This window comes from Rhopilema esculentum, chromosome 12 (assembly GCF_057945365.1).
Source record: "Rhopilema esculentum isolate cy_ngs chromosome 12, ASM5794536v1, whole genome shotgun sequence".
Classification (NCBI taxonomy): domain Eukaryota; kingdom Metazoa; phylum Cnidaria; class Scyphozoa; order Rhizostomeae; family Rhizostomatidae; genus Rhopilema; species Rhopilema esculentum.
Window position 1 is genome coordinate 8164661 of NC_142826.1, and position 19262 is coordinate 8183922.

A 19262-nucleotide genomic window follows, 5' to 3' on the forward strand; every position below is an offset into this window, starting at 1 on the left:
TCATCTACGCTAGAATGAGCTCATCCTCAAGAAAATCCCCTGCATACAACATCTTGTGTAATTGTGATTTATTGTGTATCATTATATGCAATTCGTAGTTATTGTATGTAATTAATGTTTCTAGTTAGTAAGAGTCGCACGTAGAGGAACTTCAAAATATAAGAACGGAACTGAACTGAACTGAATTATTGAAATATTTTGATGGTTCAAAATTTATTATTGACTTTAATATTTTTGATATTTCTAGACACTCTCTAAAAAATAAAACATAAGAAAAAGGAATGAAGATTTGAAGTTGTGAGACGAATAGCCATAGTAGAAAATGCTAAATGCCATTGGATGATTCAAAACAGATTCATTTCCTTGCATCTTCAGATCAAATCATGCTGATACAGCAAAAACACTGGCCGAATTAAGCAAAAAATATCTTATCAAAGAAGGTAATTTAATTCCAGGGAATTATCGAACATATAAAATTCAGAAAATTATAGTATACATGAAAGTAATGCCAACTTAAAAACAATATCAAGTGCAGATTTTTCAAATAATAAAATTTCTATAGGAATCAGAGCTTGATGAATACAAAAAACATTGGGGATATCAGTAAACTAACGACCTAAACTTTGCATGAGGTAGCAAAATTACATTGAAGTTTGTTGCATAACATTATCTTTAAAACAAAATTCAATGTCATAGAAATTGCAACAATCCAGGGCGAAATACGAATCTTGCATTCAGTATAGTTAATTCAAATAGCTTAATTGAGGTCCTTGAAATATTTAGTGTTGATGGAACCTTGTGAAGTAAGAGGGGTGGGTGGCCATTGGTAAAAGAGATTCAGAGTTATTGACAAATGGTTCAACTGTTTTGGGGGAGCCTTTCTTGAAGGTCTATTTTGGGTGTCTTTTTCTACAGATAATCACGAATTACTAAATGCTTAAGAGCTAATTGTCTTTTTGAACTACAACATCGCTTTGAAGACGCGGATGGCCGATTTTTTAATTTATGGAAGCTTTATTAATAAAATGACTACAAAACACTCCATTTTGGGCTCACGTCAGGTGGGGTGCAATGTTGAATGGGGTATATATTATGGGTGCTATATTCGATGCTTAGTGCCACGTGCGAAAGACAGCCAAATAAACTCCGACAGAGATTACTCATACGCAAATAAGTGAATATATAATGTCATAGGTGTAATACTGCAGCTATTTTTGCATAGAAACTGAACAGGACCTTGGCGTGATGGTTTCAAATTCAAAAAAGTGTATTTCTATTTGAAGTTTCCCTGTTTCTTTAAACGTTCACTTGTATGAAAATGCTTGGAAAAAATGCGCTATCACTGGTTTAACTAATTAATGAAAGTGTCGATCAATAATAATTTGAATAGGCTAATCTTGATTTGATATTTTGATTCTCTGTCATAAAGGACAAATTAATCATCGTGATGGTCAATGGGTGGTGGATTGGCCGACAAAGCCGGACTGTTTGCTCCCTGTGTCAAATAACCTGCGACTCCAACCGGTCCGGTCAGATAGCCAGCATGGGATGACTCTGATATAAACAAGTCATGCTTCTGATCTCGGTATGAAGACCATATCTGACTTCCTTCTAAAATTGCATTTACCTGAAGGGGCGAAAATCGTGATTAGTCGTTCAGAGAAATGTGATATGTGATACAGTGATGAATGATTAGTGATAAATCGCAATATCAATAAAAAAAATATCGCCGTGATTTGGATGGCGGCTTTTCAACTAAAAGTACACCTGTAAGAGTAAAAAACAGACCTACACCCACAATACATAGAGCTTTGCGTGATCATTCACGTCGCATAGGTTGTTTTCCTCAATGCGAAATACCAACTTGATAAATAACAAACAAGACTTGTTTTGCAAAAAAGGAGAGAACGCGGAAGGTCCGAGAACAAAATACGCTCAACATGATACTTTTACCTTAAAAATTCAACAAGATTGAAAAAAACTACTATGATGAAAATATTTTCAAAATCCTTACAAGGACGGCGTTTTCAGTGCCGCCCAGCGAATCTGTCTAAAGGTCCTATCATAAGAGCTGGCATCATTTGGCGCACTGAATGCCTGCCGTTTCTACACTATGGCCAGTGTTCTAGAGAGATGCTATAAAATATATGAAGGTAATGGATAGAGTTATAGAACCTCCAAATCGTCACGTATATATAGTTTTTGTGAAGATTTCTGCAACTGCCGACTAAAATTTGACCAAAAATAAAGTTGCGACGGGGTTGTCACATGGTTTTCTTACCTCTCCTCCATGGCTTAAATCTCTTGCCATCGATTTCAGGGTTTTGACAATTTGGGCCTTACAACCCGCAGGATTCTTTACATCACGCAGGGGGACATCTAGAAGACTCAATAGATACTGGACTAAATCGACCCGAATTGCCTAGAAAAAGAAATAAAATCAACCATCATGAAAAGGCATGTCTTAACTGAGGGCTGAATAGACCTTTACCAACGATGTCGATGTACAATCAATTTGCAATAGAAAATTATTGAATGCATATGCATGTTAATAAAAGTATAATCTTCAATGCCCCTCAATCTAGGAACCTGTAAACAATTCAGACTACTTTAAAGAGTTACTGAAACTATTGATGAAATGTTCTTGGTTCACAGAAAATTACTTTATTGTTAATAATGTTCAAGACTGATAGATTTTTGGACTCTTTTCGTTTCAAACAACCCGAAAATGCTTTAAACCGTTTCATAGTTGCTTAAACAAACAAGCCACATCGCGAATACCATAGCAAATTCACATTACATGCCTGTGCTACAAGTTCGCTGTTATCTTTCTCGAACATTCGATTCAGGGCCTCAGCTGCGATATTCAAACAATCTGGCCTCACTTTCATCGCCTTAATTATAAGCCTCAAGCTCTCTGTCTGTGCCATTGTTCTAACACACATCTAAAAAAGAAATATGATATTTTATTACAAAAAATTCGATTTGGCGTGGTTATTCCGCTGTATTTATTTGTAAATTTGAATAAGATATTTTAAAATAACTTATTCGACAAACATTTAAATGCTTTAGGCAGCTTACAAAGAAGTTGACGGCATTCAAAACTTTAGGCTTACGTAAACTTTATGACAGAATTGAAATTTGGCAATGTGTCCTGATGAGCTACAAAATGAACCACAAAACAACGAATTCACAAGTCTATCAAAACAGCGTTATCTTCTATCTCCGATGACTGAAAAAGCTCACAGCTGAAAAACAGTGGCAGATTCTTGGTTAGGCCAATAAATTCTTGTTAAAAATGGAATGGCAAGAACGCAGCTGCTGACATAAAATATGATGCTGAAGAAGAGCGTCGTACCTCATTGTCTGACAAACAGTGGATAACAAGTAATGCAGATTTAGGTATAGCATTGTTTGATGAAGCCATTGATTGGAAAATTTGGGGAATATGACCCAAGGCAGGCACCTGAAAAGAAACCAAATATATATTGTTGTCATAGTTGGAGATAAAAAAATGATGCCACATTAAAAGATGTTCTTAAACTGATGACATCAATAGAGAAGTAACTTAAAAAATACAGTCACGCAAGATTTTGCTGGCTAATGGGAAGGAAAAAGTTCTCTTAGTGAAAGACGCTTTGCTAGACACCAGATTTCATTTGACAGTAGCATGTTCCTCGGCCCTCTTCGGCCCTCTTCGGCCCTCTTCGGCCCTCTTCGGCCCTCTTCGGCCCTCCTCGGTCCTCCTCGGCCCTTCTCGGCTTTGGGGCCTTATTCAGTGTATCAAAAGGAAATCAGAAGGGAACCATCAGTTCGTATTGACGAAACAGTGCATACGAAAGGTAAATACCTGATCAGCAAGTGGGGGTTGGGCAGAGAAGAGACAGACGAGTGCTTGTGTGACAGTCTCCAACACCTCATCCTGTGGTGAAAAATACATCGAGCTTACTCACAAACAATTCAAATGTAGCGGTAACAAGACAACGATAAAAGAAAACTCGAAAAAGGAAAATGAAAGTTGTTCAAGCAGAATAATATTTTGAGACTAGTGGTAAGAAGTGTTAAGTCCCGGGATTGACACAATTCTTTATTATCGTTATTCTTCATTATGCGTTAAACGATCGAAAATGTTGAAAAACTGCCATTAAATCATTTGACTTGATAATGATGAAAAAAGACGATATGCTAGAAAAATAATTATAAAAAGAAAAGAACTTCAGCCTAGGATTGCCTCGAAGTTTGATTAATTAAAAAAATTCCTGTCTGCTGGAGGCTTTAGGCTAGCGTCTTCTCAACTTTCTTTATGTTCTTGACATAAAGCCTCTTTTCAAACAGTAGGCGTTCGATGCTAATTAGGCAATATTTGATTGGCCTCGTTTCTTCTCTGCCTTCAGATAAGGAATGGACAGAAACTGAAACGTTTCAAAGAGACTAGGAATCATTTGAACTTCCTACCTAGCTGTATAGAGCTACAAATACGCAACCAGATGTTGTTACAAGGTGAATTTACAAACTTACAGAGATTAATAACCAGTACCACGACAAAGAAAAAAGATATCATGTATTCGTCAACTTCTTGCTACATCGTGGACAATTCCAGTTAAGACAAATCCATTAAGACAGACTTAAATTTTCGAAACTTTATTTAATTTAATTTAATGCACTTGTCGTAATGCCTAAATTGGAACTGTCTTAATGTCTTAATGGATTTGTCTTAACTGGAATTGTTCACGATGTAGCAAGAAGTTGATGAATACATGATGTCCTTTCTCTTTGTCGTCGTACTGATTATTAATTTCATTATTAAGATGCGTTTTCCGAAATCTCAAACTTACAGAGCCTCCAGATTTTGACGTTAAATTGACAAATTTGTCCATTATTGAAACCATAAAATCCTTTGGCTTTCTAAGAACCTGTTGAAAAAACAAATAAGGTTTTTATCAATTTATTTGAAAAGTGTACACGGAAATGCCAGAAAATATTGGCATCACTTATCAAGGTTTTGTTAAAACTTTGGCAGCGAAACAAAAACAAATTCAGCAAGAAGGATAAGGATTTATAATGTTGAATATGACAGTTGGTGGTGATGATGACTTTGAATTATAAAGATGAAAATGACATCAATGATATTGATCATGACATCACCATCAACAGTGCACATGAAAAAATTCTAACTTTTATTAAAATGAGGGTAGGAATAATCATATATTTGAAAAGAGTGTTAATCTTGATCTGCAGATAGGCGATGGGGATCAATGCCTACGAAAAGTCTTGGTACACTACACTAAATGCTTTAATTGTTTATACCCCTCCTCTTCTCCAATCAGAGTTGTTTTGTGCTTGGTTGAGAAGTTCGACGGGGTCCAATGATTTCCTTTCAGATATATACGATACTTAACTCTACCACCAACAGTGTTATGCGAGAGAGGGGATGCGATGTCGGTTTTTCCCAGAAACAGTTAATTTTTCACCACAACACTTAATGAGAATTAACGGACATATATACCAATGTTCTAAAAACAATTTCAAATTCCATTCAAATTGAATTGGCAATGAGCTGTATCTATAAACATATTTGTATGGAACTTCTGACAACAAAAGGGAATTTTTGATTGGTTGCCTATTAATAAATGTGTAGGTTAGCCAGTTTTATATCCAAGCATTCACTTCCTCTAAGAGGGCGTTTAAAGGGCTTTTGGTGGATAATTCTACTGCATCTTACCCAATTTGGTTGAGCAATAAACAGCCTCAGGAAAACGCCACCTACAACCAACTCTCCTTCTACGTCATCGTAAGTAATCGAGAAATCATCAGGGAGCTAAAACCAAAAAGAAGGAAAACTTAGAGACTACAAATGTAACATCTGACTGGGTGTATCTGATAATAAAGAAATACAGCGTCGCAAGAGATCTTGTGATATAAACATGAAAAAACAGAAAGGAATGGATTGAGAAAAAAACAGAGGTCAATAGTTCTCTTAAGATGTAGAACTGGGTTGATACCGTCTCATCAAAGACACCTCCAGAAGAGCGTTCTAGTGTATACTGAGGTTTGAAATGACCTATTTGACAGAGGTAGCAGAGAGCGCAAAATCAAAAATATATGGCAGATATCAATACAAACTGCTATTAAAGGCAAGTTATAGAATCCAAAAGGGGGGCAAAATGTTTCTTCTCTCCTCTTTTACGTTAAATTGCATCAATTTAAAATGCTTTGTTTGAATAACAAAACCATAATGCCACTGAAAAAACAAGAAATTAAAAGGAAACATAACACAAAGCAAGTATGATTGAAACAAAGCACTGTACCTTCCAGGTAACGTACGGATCATCTTTCTGTGCAATGTAATGGCTATATGAAAAAGAGATCATGAAAGAGACTTATAAACACAATATGCGAATCAAAGATGAACTCGTCTGGAATTACCACTTCACCTAAAAGAGGTTCCTAGCATTGATAGCAACATTCTAGAAATTAGAAAAGAGAAACGAAAAAATATTCTCAAAATAAGGACTATCAAATCTACATTTTTTGACAAGAAATTAAACTGCATGACGAAAAGCGAAGATAAAAATACAAATTTCGTTTCCTTTTAAAGTTAACTAAAATAAAATAACGGGAGAGTCAGTCCATAAATTGATTTACAAGACGAAAATAATCACACATATAATGATTTCCAAAAAAGAAAATACTGACTTGTCTTTCATTCTTTTCACAGTAGCCGAAACCCTTTCCCTCGCTTCATCATTCCAAATTAATTCAGGATTTTCATGATTTGCTAAAAGGTTGATATAAGGACCTTAGAAATGTTTAATATAGATGAATAGAAACTGTTAAGTACAATAAAATTTAGATATCTACATGGAACAAAGATATATACTTAGCACAAAGAATATGTGCTTGACATAAATATATATATACTTGACATTGAAATACAATTAAGCAAAGTCTTAAAGGCAATCTGTCAGGACGTTGATTGATTATAAGAACAAAGGGATTTTTTATTGTTTCCAGTCCCCCTTTGATTTATCGCATTGTAAAAAATATGGCGGAGCGCTGGAATCGTGTTTAAGCTATTGTTCCAGCTATTGTTCTCGTTAACCAATCAACAACGAGACAGATTGCCTTTAAGTGCTAAACAAAGATTATTGTTGAGGGACTGTTCTTGGGATGTATTGTTCCTACTTTTGCTGTTGCTGCTGTTGATGTTTCTATTGTTGCTGCTGATAATAGCTGACGACGATTATGATGATTATTATGATTGACTTTATCGGAAATCCGATGTGAATTCTTCCATAATCTGCATTTTAAGATGATATATCCAATCTACAAACTAACAACAGAACAGATCGTTTACGACATCACTCCTATACAGAAAGATATGAACGCTGGCCTCACCTTCAAACATATGAACGCTGGCCTCAGGACTATCTCTCATCGCATCCATGAAAATAGAAGGTAAAAACTTGGATAAAATAATCTTGACTCTAGGCCCGATGAGTTTATCGGACATCATTTTAGAGAATAATTCTGCCGCTCGCGACCGGACATTTGGATTAGAAGAATTGCAGAACAAGTCCAGCAAATAAATAACAGCACCTAGAAAATAATAAAAAAAATCTTTCTGATAGTGATAGATTTTTTAGAGGAGGGCTAATTCGATTCGAGGGGGGCTTTTATAAATAATCTACAAGGTGCCAAACAAATAGCTCGATTTGTAGCTATTGCAAGATTTCCAAGTTTATTATACTTGCAATTATACTTAACAACTCGTTCTAAGAAACAATACTAAATATATATAGAAAAAATTGATATATTCCACTGTCGTTGGCCGTCTCTTCGTCAGTGTATCACAAACATATTTAGGGTTTCAATCATTGACAAAAATGGTGTAAATTTGTTATGCAAGTCGTAGAAGATAACTGCGGCTCTCATACAATTTCGCAGGCAAATATCAATATATAACGAAACCTTACTAAAAGGAACAGTTGTACTTACCCTTTGACATGGCCTCTTTGACAATTTTAGTGTTTGATATTAATGCATGCAAGGTATCAAGAACAAGCAATCTACCTACAAGAATGCAAGAAAACCACTGTTTGAACTCTGACATCTTGAATTAGCTTGGGAAGACTTACTCATTAGAAGGAAGTGATAATGGTTAGAGAGTTAAGAAAAGATGATTGCGGTTCCTAATGGGCTTAGTGTCAACTGTTTTAAAGAGATGAATATCGTCATGAAAATTCTAAAAAGTCATATATATTCTTAAAACTGACACAGTTGCACCGCTTGCTCATAATTACAAGATGACATCTTGGCAAATAGTGCCGCATCTAAAAGTCGGGCCTAGTTCCCAAAACTGTCTCTGGTAATACTCTTGTTTGGACTTCCTTTAAAAGAATAATGGTTTCCTTCCTTGAATACCGTATTTCCTCTAATGAACGCCATCCTCTAATAAACGCCGCCCTCTATTGAACGCCGCACTTTAAGCCAACCATTTAGAAAAAAACGCCGCCCTCTATTGAACGCCGCATCTTGAAAAGCGGCGTTTCGAAAGCCATGAAAGTTTTTATCTCATAGAGACTAGGACTCTGACGGAGACAGGGATATTGACATTCCTTGACTTGACTTGACATTCTTTTTATCTTTTCTCATCGCATTCATTTTGTATTGAACGCCGTCCTCTGATGAACGCTGCCCTCTATTGAACGCCGCATCCAAAATTTGGAGTTTGTATTAAACGCCGCGGCGTTCTTTAGAAAAAAATACGGTATGAATAATGGTTTCAGTACTTAAAAAGATGAAATCGGTAAGATGAAAACAGGAAAAAGAACGTTAGGCCATACTTGGAGGAAGGGTGTTGAGTGTGAGGAGCAAGTAAGCAAGAACATCTGCATCAGCGATGTTTGCCACGCATTTGCTGTTGCCCGTAACACCAGCTATGACCTGAAAATCCAGAAAGGAAGCGAGCCAGTTAAAAATACATAACTTTGGCTAATTGCATCACGGGGAGTTTGGTCAATAACTAAGATACAAATCTGAAAGCCAAGAGCCGAAAATTAAAATCAGTAAGGAAGTTTCTTAATTTGCCTGCAAGTTAGGCTGCCTCGGTAAACTTCAAAGTTCGATAATCATTCACTTTAAACGACACCCAGGGGAATAAGCATATTCAAGAATTTGCACTGTTTATGTAGGGAAAAGCGACAGCTGCTGTTGCTCAAAGGGGTTCCTTCTACATTCTATTACTACAACGCCCTCGACACGATGCTAGACTACATCAAACCTCGGGCAAATGCTAATTGCGCTGGAATCGTAGGAGCTTCATTAAGTTAAAATCTCGCGAAATACTCTGCACACGCTCGAATCAACCCATTTCAAATGCAACAATTACAACCCTTGTCACTAAATAGAACAGAATCAAAAAATTGACATTTTTATGCAAGGTTACGCATGTAATGGCCTTAAAACAATATCATATTTTATGAATGTTTGATCACGGTGTTTGGTCACCTAGAGAGTGATAAAAGGACAGGCCAATGATAAATATAAAGCTATTGTTATACTGTCAAGCTTAAATTTGGCAATACCCAAAACAATTCTCAATACCAGTTTCAAGGTTTTATCAAGTGCAAAAGCAAATACTGAGGTGTCTTTTTCAATTTTGATTGCAATTTTCACGCAACAGACAAAATGTTGGTTGCGAATTTTCATAATTTCCGCTGAGTCTTCAAAGATAACGACCGAAAAGTTCAAGAAAGAAAATATATACGAAGTTGTGGATCGAAATAGGCCATTCTGAAAACGCAAGCACATGACCGGCATAGTTACCCAATCAGTGCTGCGTGCCTATAGAGAAATTAACACACGAGTCCAAGAGTGAAAACGAACTCCTTCTGTATACACAATAGCGGATTTTTCTTTTTGATGTGGATCGATTCCAAAGCTGCTGGATGAAAAGACGACCTGGTTCACCCATTATCTGAAACATGTCGTCATTATAGCTTTTGGGTTGTCTAAAGAAGTTGTACGATGTGAGAATCACTTGTTTTAACGGTTTTTTTGATATACAAGATCGATAGCGTAGTCTTAAATGCAAGACGCAATATTCTGTAGGAGAAAAGGAGAACCTAAATTAAATGCCTTAAAAATCAAGAAGCTTAGGTGTTTGGAGTTGCAACGGAACACCACCTAAAAAATTACAAGAAAATACCTGAAAACTGGCGGGTCTTACCTCTAGTGCTAGCTGCTGCAGCTTATTTGCGCCAGTAAGACGTAGTAAGGAGAACAGCAATTTAAAATGGCCAATGCATCGAACTTCAACACCTAAAAGAAGGCCCGAGGCAATCACAACCATATTTTTCGAAAAAAAAAGCTCTATTAGCATATATGGAAAGTTCTAATGGCTTGGTTTATGAGGCCTTGGAGGCAGTAAATAAGTAGTTTTCAAAAAATGAAACAATGCTTGATCACAGTAAACGATAAGTCATCGAGAAAAAGGGAAAATCTTCGGATAAGTTTGCAGATCCACATTCGACAGAGGTTGACTTGCATCAGGTTAAGGAAGAATGCAGGTAAAGATTTATTGCTTTGATTACAGAAATAAGGAACAATGAGGTAAAGATTTATATATCAAGAATGTCTTCGTTCTGAGAGATTCTAAAAAGATAAATAGCAACTTGGAACTTAGAACTGTATCTTGACCAAAATGATTTCGTTTGTTCAAAATGATCTTCCATGTATAACACTAAGGGACAATATAAACCATATCGTTTATGATTCTGCCAAATGCTGGTTAATGCTATTAATGTATAGAATAAACAAGACCAGGGGAGTAAACTAGAAGAGCCAACATGGGGAGCCAACCAGGGGAGATAACTAAGGGGGGAGACAGGGAACAATAGGAAGGAGCTCAAGCCCCCAATTATGAGGCAGAGGGTTAGGCAAATGCGAATGGACATATTGCTTAACAACTAACCTGAAAAAACTAACGAAGTTTTTTCGTTACTTTTATAAAGTCAACCATTGAACCAGAATTCAACAAAATTGCTTTAGCGATGGATATATAGAATGCAGGAAAGGAAAGGCAACCGAAACTGACCTGGAGAATTCTTGATAACATTCCTCAATGCCTCAAGAGCCATTCTTATTTTGTCTAATCGATCTCGGTGTCCACTGGTCTTACTTGTGTCTATTTCTGATGACGTCAATGCCATTAGCGAGTGAAGATACTGGGTAAAAATAACAAAATCATGCAATCAATAGAATTACAAGCACTCCATATGGAGTTATAAAAAAAGTGGCGCGAGTCTCAGAATTAACTTTAAATAGATAATCAATTTAAAAAAAATCAATTTAGTTACCAGTTACCATAAAGCTATCAACTGTTATATTTTGTGACTATGGCAGCTTCAAAATCAAGTTAACCATACCTTGGAACTTTTCATGGGCAATGGCGATTCAATTCAAATCAAAATCGTGCAGTATCGTAAAACTCAAATAAATCCATCAAATGATACAGTTCCTGGTACTTTTCATACATAGAAAATCTTTTTTCAGGGTTTTTATAAAATACTATTAAGAAGTTAGGAAAGCCCGACATTGGTTTTTAAATGGACCTCCAGGAGACTCATAGGCAGAGATAACAATATATTTTGGAGTCATTTGAAAATATATAGCAATGTGTCCACAATGTGGCTCAAAATGCTCTTACCTGTGCTTGGGACCCGAGGTAATCTATCAAAGCCTCTCCAAATTTATGTGGCTCCTAAAAAGGAAAAAAACTTCAGTAAACCTATCGATCTATAAGTAATAAAAAGATTCCTAAAGAGGTTTGTCACTGCTCTGATGCAATATTCGTATTTTCGTATACCAGCTAAATTCATACATAACCGAAACTTTTTTTATAAAAACCTTTGTAGTTCGTTTTACTGAAGCATTGCCTATGTGGAGAATGGGATATTATCTTAGTCAACCTTTAGATAAACATTTGAAAGTTGATAGCACTGAGATTCTTGCGTTTTTACTTCCCGATCATTTCAGTTTTGTAACATACCTTCAGTGCTACAGTTAAAACAATTGGCAGAGTGACACCCTCAATTCTTCATGAGTTGGTCTGTAAATTTCAAGTTGGTGCAAAAATTCCTTGGTTTGTAGGTAAAATCGTCTATCGGGCATCTAAATTTCTCTTTATCTATGTCTTCGTCAGTAAATTTTACTACTCATGACCTTCCAAACCCCCCCTCCCTTGGTAGGATAAGCTACGTCATTGACAAATGGCACTAGAATGCATCAACATTCGCTATCGTGATAGACATTGGTAAGATATCTTGATTTGAAAACAGCAAATCAAAGCAAAATATACGAAGTTTTAATCAAATGAACCAGTCAAACAACCCTCATTCAGTATATAATACGAACGAAACACAGTCAAGTTACCTCTAAAACGAATGTCGGCTGCTCATTGTAAACTCGAACGAAAATTTCCCCAACGATCAATTCTTTGTTATGGTCCGAGAAAATGAATTCTGCTCCGAAGGATTGATCGCACTCATTCTAAGACGAAATAAAAGTTTTCAAATATGTTATGATTAAAGATAATGCATAGGCTTGTATGATTTCTGGATTAAAGGCCTAGTTAGAGTGACTTTACAAATCACTTTACGAATTGCACTTTTCATCAGAACAGGACTGGCCAAGAGTATTCCAGCAGGAGAATTACGTGTGTAGTTTAACGAGACACGTGATTGGCTATTGGTAAACAAGATTTACGAGTAAAATAAATTTGATAAATAATGCTTATCACCAAAAACAGAAAAAAATTATGGTAGAAAATGTTTAAGTATAATTTCATTTCTTCGAATAATAAAAATATCAACTGAGCATAAATTATTTTGAGATAAAACAAATTTATTGACGCGTGTTAAACCACCCTCCCTAGAACCGCCCGCCATTCATGGTCTGGTAAAGCATGTGAAAGTACATGTTTATCAAACTACAACTTCAAAGAATCCACGCAATATTAAGTATAAAACTAAAAATTTTGAATATCAAAATCTTCAACCCTTTTAAGGTTTACAAAATGATTAATATATCACCCTTTCTATCTTCATTTTCTGTTGTTTTTCCAGGAAATCTGTAAGTTCTCCTCGAGTTCCATTATCCCAAATCAAATATGGATTCTCGGTGTTGCTATTCAACAGTTTAAGGATCTGTCAAATAAAAATTCAGCAATAATCCAACAAAAATTGTTCAACTAAAACGTTTTATGACCCATGAAAAGTCCAGAATATCCAATCGATCTAGACTGCCAAGTCAATTTCTGTTGCACTAGGGTGTCTCGATAATTTTCGAGAACAAGCTTGCCTAAAATGAAGTACATGTTTTAGAGCTGTCGTGGGGTTAACAATGGAAGTCTGGAAGACCGGTAGCATCATTTTTACGAGATTAATTGAAAAACTTGAGATCATCCAGTATTCTACTGCTAGAATAATTGCGGGAACATGGAAAGGAACATCAAGAGAAAAAAGCTGTACACAAAACAAGGCTGGGAAGATGCAGAAGATTGAGCGGACGCCTGTCTCTGTTCTGCAAAATAATCAATAATTTAACTCCCAGTTTAAACTAAGGATTAAATAATCCCGCCATCTCAACAGTTACATAGCTCGAAACCAAGATGTCGTTGGGCGGATAAAAGCCAGAACAGGAAAACTTAAATCCAGTGTCCGTCCTCTCTGCTTATTCGAATGGAAATAATACTGAAACTTACACTGTTGCTGTTTTTTAAAGAAGCTTTTATAAAAAATAAGACCCTATTAAGATCAACCTTTGGCTTTTATGACCCAACAGGTCTATCAATATTCAGAAATTTAAAAACACCAATGTGCCCTACAAACGATGGTATCGATGACACGGAATACTTCTTTCTGCTCTGCCCTTGGATATACAAATCTTAAAAATAATGTCCTAATGCATACTATTTTGCATGGTAACAAAAACCTTTTCGATGGGCAAAACAAAAATATACTCCTGCTAACACTAGAAATTACCCAAAATCTGGTCGATTCGATTAGAAAATTTAACATCCTGCAATAAGCCATACAGATGCAGCCACCATGTCCCATTTATGTAAAGGTGTTCTTCTTTAATTTGCATTTATTTTGCTTTTCTTTTAGGTCGTGAATTTAACGATTTAGGTCGGGGTAGTCATAGCCTTCTGCTCCCCGGGGTTTCGTCAAAGTATTATCGTACAGTTGTAAAGTAATTTTGTAAAGTAGCGTATTTTGTTCATCTGTATTTCAATATTTTAGTAGATATATGTAAAAAAGAATTCACTACTTAGTAGTGTGTCACTACTACACTTTATCCAGCTAACAAGTCTATCCAGATTCATATGCTCTTAATAATTAGCTTGACTCTACTTGACTGCAAGTGGGAAAATAAGCTTAATTTCTTAAAAAGTATAGCTTATCGTTGACGAAATAGGGCTTCTTTGTTTGCGTCAGTGTTGGTTTGTTTCGAATCTTTCTTATCTCTGTTGGTTTAGAAACAGTTCTTATTTGAATGTCAGCTAATATTCAAGCAAGGTTTGCCACGGCAAAGGTGCCATTAAACGTGCACTTTCAGAGACCTCAATTATTTTCTTTATTTACGGTTTAGCTCTCAAGGCGAGATAACCGACTGTATGCGCTAGGCAAACCAATTGCTCTCCAAAATGCAATTGTGCAACCACAGTGCAAAAAGCTCTCTGCAAGTGAGCATTATTTTCAGTTTTATAGTCTTTGTATTGTATGGCAAGCAAACTGCGAAAAAATCACCGAAAATTATCTGATGGAAAAGTGAAGATGGAAAAATAACAAAAAATCAATAAGAGGTCAATTGACAACCATTCAAGACTCATTTTTAGATAGCATTCTTTGTGTGTTTTGGAATACTACTTAAAACGTTACTTTCATTCTGAGAGGAAAAGGGACATTGTATTTCAGTTGTATCATCATTGAAATATTATAAATTTAGAACGGCTTAAGATGAGAGCTTGAAAATAGAGTAAAGCAAAAGAGATAAACTAAACGCAATAGAACCCTGAAAAAAGTTTTCCTTTCACTGCTATGGCTTCTACTGATTTAGTTATCGTTCTTTGGAAATCCAAGCAATACAGTGACGTGGCTCGGTAAGAATTTCCTTGACAGTAAAGTGATGACTTTCAACCTCAGAATCAGCAATGCCAAAAGCACCCTATCAAATCACATCAAGTTGCTATCAACAGCTGCAGCAAAGAGATTAGTATTTACACAAATTCAGAACTTCAAGGTCTCTGCAACTCAATTTTGTACAGCTTCCTTAAAAAACCAGCTTCGTAAATTCATAGGCCGAGAAAACTAGAATATTTGTCGTTATGTTCGATACTGTAACTTACTTCATGTGGACTCTCTTTCACTAGCTTTTTCGTAACATATGACGTCAGCATTGCTGTGAGTGATTTCTTTACCGCTGGATTGTCCGGGGTGTTGTTTGGTGCATCTGTAATATGAAAAAGCAGTGTATCCAGCAATTTTTGAGAAAAATCATGCCAAAATATAAGATTTACAAAATTGGAGATGATTCATTTACAACCCTGGACAAGTATAAAATTCCCTTGACTTTAAACACATCAGTATGATTGTTCAGGTTACCAGCATTATCAGAGCCATAAAAACGGAAAATACGATTTGATTTGAAGAATTATTAAAAAACTGTATGTATAATCTACTATAAACTAAAACACAAAAGAACTTAAACACAAAAACAGCCTGTCCTTTTATCGCAATAGCTGCATCATCTGGTTTACTAATAACAACTACTGAATGAGCTCAAATGAATTGTTATTATCATTACTCTAAACAGAATTGAACTATGCATGGAGGTTAACTGGATAATATTGATAAGGTTGTTCAGGACAACGGCGATCAGGAAAGCGACTGCAAAGACAATTGCTGGATCAGAGTCTACATTGACAACAGCTTTACATATAAAGAAAAACAACAGATATAGAATCAAAATAAGAGAACTTTCTTAAGGTTGAAATTACCTAAATAGCCGGCCATTCGAGCGAGCGCTCTGATGCTGAGTCTTGCAAGGCTGTTTGCCAATTCCTTTAAAGGAACAAATTTGTTAAAAATTTAACACAGATATGTGACGACAGCTGTTAGATAAGCACTTAGAAAATGCCAGCGAAATCACTGAAGGCTATAGAAATACAGCCATCAACTATGAAGGCAAAGAAAATGACACTAGATAATTCTGCTTTAATGAAAATCTTTATATTTCAATTGCTGTAAAATTCAGCTTCTTTCAACACAAAAATAACTGACAAAAACCAAACTTGATTAACCACCCAGATTACTATTTGCTTCTCTTAATCACATTTTTCATGTTACCATTGTTAATCAATATTTATATGTCTTCTTCTTTTTCATAAAAAATATTTACTTGAATGGATTTTTGTTGTGGAAAAAAACAAGATATGTTCTGTACTCTTGGTATCGTAAATATGCAAGCCTTTATAAAAGTAAACATTTGAGGGTAACAACATCCCCCTCTCTGTCAATAAAAGGTTGTGTTATTGATCGTAATATTCTCGTTTGTTCAAGGTTGATTTTCTTAGTTTAAAATCACCAATTATATTTGCGAGCATTGGCCTAATATTTTTATTGTGCGAGCAATCAAAACGCAAGTTCATTAAGTTGATCAAAAGACAGACCAACTTGCCTCTATAACTTTAAAGAAGGTTATGGAGGGACCAACAGGTACAGGTAGGTAATATAAGCCAAATTCACCTGATGGTATTTATGGGAAATGAGAAAAGCTTTGCCATTTAAAATTACTGCTAACTAATCTGTTAACAGTTCTCGATGCATTACAAACGTAGCAGTTCATCGTTTGTCGTGTCGTATAGCTTGCTCTTAGTTGCTTTCCAGAATCCCACATTCGAAGAAATTATCAAGCTATCACACACCCGAAACTCGTTAAGCTGCCCGAGAAGTTAAATTCAGAGCCGCCCTACTGTACAAATCAAAATGTACTTTTGGTTATGAGGGACGACTGCACTTTAGCGACCCACATTTTTGTTCCCTGGTCGGAAGTTGAATTGAATTATAAACCTTTCGATCTAGCAAGGTTTCTGAAACAGTCGGAACAATATGATAACTGGATATAGAAAGAAACTTATTCTTGATTTGACTGATGCATGGTTCATAATTACCTGTTGATTTGATTCTGCAGATGCTTCAACTCCACTCTCTGATAAAGTGTAGTCGTATTGGAATAGAAACAGCAACAGATGCCAAAGGGCTCCAGACTGTAAGAGAAAAAATTTTGATATTGCATAGCAGACATCCGACAGCAAATGAACAGGGGAACAGCTAAGGAAAAATGTTTTGCTTCACAAGTTAATAGTAAACTGTTGTTAGGACGTTGACATTAACAGTCACTTTGAAAACAAAAGATATACAAGGATGAATTCTGCTGTGCAACTTACCTGGAGAAACAGTGTTTGCAGCCAGAAATCGACGCTAAAGTTACTGATACATTCCGCAACGATGCAGCATAAAGGTGTTAAATTCTACAACAGAAGAGGTGAACTGTTAGTAAATATGTTTATACGGGTAAAATCTGCAAAACAACCAATGTACAAAGTTTCTCCTGCTGACCGCCCATTGTATGATACATTTAACGCATAAAACCCGGAGAGGACAAGACAAGACATATTATTAAACAAAAATATGCATCATCTTCGCGTCTTCTTTGTTGCCTGGATCACAGCTTTCCACAAAGATATCTCATGATTATCTCATCCCATAAGTTATCTCATGATTAAAGTCTCTTAGGTAGAAATAGTTCTTAAATCTACGAACACAGCTCTTACGATAGAAAAGAAGTCAATTGTTATCAGCTTGAATAAAGTTACGATAATTATCTGAAGGTTAATTTGGAATTAAACTCGAGCATGTCGATCCAAGACTTGCTCTTTTCTACCATTAATTTCCAGAGATTGCTTACTCGGTCATCTCCTTGAAAACAACTTTTAGATTTGTTTTAAAACCACTTTTTACGTGCCAAGGAGAAAATGGTAGGGTATCACCTGAACTAAAACTTTGTATTTCCCACTAAAAATATCTTACATCTCTTCTACTGTTCCCATCCCAAATTCCTATAACCCGGCCAGAGGATCCCACCGATGTGATTTGACCATCCGCTAATCCCCCTTGAAGTCTTTTTAATCACCTCCTTTAACTAAGAGGTAGCCGTCATTGGGAAGTTATCATCTGGAATAGATTTCATGCGGCTTTGCTTGTACTCAGCCATGCCCAATGCCATGTTTCTCACGACATCAATAGCCAACCACCGAAAATATACTACGCCTTTTATTGGCAGAGTTATACCTCACTAAACCTTCAAAGTCTGCTAAATAATGCAGCTAAAAAGTGCCAGAAAATAGACAAAGGAATTCAATATGTCATACCTTGCAATGCAAAATACGGCAGAGGTCGTGGACGATCTGTGGTATTTCAGTTATTTTCTCTCTACACTCTTCAAATAAGGCAGCGACAGAGTAACATTTTACAATATTCACACTGATCTGCACAGGTACATCTTCCATTTTTGAGTCACTTAATATGGACTGGATGCAATGGTGAAACGTTTCTTGCAATACCTGCGGAAGTGAAAAAGGACAACTGGGGTTAGAAAAGTACCAAAGAGAATCCCCTATCCTTGAAGTATAAAAAAATAGGGTGCTCTGCTGTTAAAAATCAAAATATTCATCTAAAGCATCACAGGTGTTAGAAAAAACGCTGGCTCAAGTTTTTTAGAATTCTACAAATTTATTTTCAAAACTTTTATAACTCAGGGTGAAACATCAACCTCGCAATGAAACACCAACCTCAATTCCATTTTCTCGCCTGAGCTCCTCCACATTTAAAGCTGAACAATTTATAGTATGGAATGCCAGTTCGCTTGCTGCTGGAAGAAGGGGCGTTTTCTTCGAGAATAAACTGTTGTCGGCTGCCTCCATTGTTATGGTCTTGATTAACATTGGGTAGCCCGCGTATTTGTAAGGCTCAAGAACTGAAAAGTGAAGTGGATTTGAATCATAACAGAACAAAACAGCTGAAAATTATATCAGAAAAAGTTCTGACATAAAAAACGATTCCATGCTGGAAAATGCATTAGGTTTGTCTCGGGTAATAAGGAAATAATAGAAAGTATGAAGCCTATGAAATGGCTAT

At 36.0% G+C, this 19262-nt stretch overlaps 1 protein-coding gene across 1 annotated transcript in view; it reads right to left on the minus strand.

The window, feature by feature from the left end:
* Positions 1-412: 412 nt before the first annotated feature.
* The window catches only part of LOC135681461 (dnaJ homolog subfamily C member 13-like), a 53624-nt gene continuing 34774 nt past the window's right edge, over positions 413-19262 (minus strand). Inside the window, exons 51-73 of the mRNA XM_065195951.2 lie at positions 18917-19101; positions 18497-18688; positions 17513-17596; positions 17237-17332; positions 16064-16127; positions 15413-15516; positions 13095-13208; positions 12436-12552; positions 11711-11764; positions 11099-11228; positions 10232-10323; positions 8847-8946; positions 7999-8073; positions 7399-7599; positions 6697-6778; positions 6309-6351; positions 5723-5818; positions 4836-4913; positions 3851-3922; positions 3359-3466; positions 2805-2945; positions 2282-2422; positions 413-1627 (exon numbers count right to left, since the gene is read on the minus strand). Coding sequence (XP_065052023.2) covers positions 1436-1627; positions 2282-2422; positions 2805-2945; positions 3359-3466; positions 3851-3922; positions 4836-4913; positions 5723-5818; positions 6309-6351; positions 6697-6778; positions 7399-7599; positions 7999-8073; positions 8847-8946; positions 10232-10323; positions 11099-11228; positions 11711-11764; positions 12436-12552; positions 13095-13208; positions 15413-15516; positions 16064-16127; positions 17237-17332; positions 17513-17596; positions 18497-18688; positions 18917-19101 — 2561 coding nt within the window. The 3' untranslated portion in view covers positions 413-1435. The remainder of the gene's footprint in view (positions 1628-2281; positions 2423-2804; positions 2946-3358; positions 3467-3850; positions 3923-4835; positions 4914-5722; positions 5819-6308; positions 6352-6696; positions 6779-7398; positions 7600-7998; positions 8074-8846; positions 8947-10231; positions 10324-11098; positions 11229-11710; positions 11765-12435; positions 12553-13094; positions 13209-15412; positions 15517-16063; positions 16128-17236; positions 17333-17512; positions 17597-18496; positions 18689-18916; positions 19102-19262) is intronic.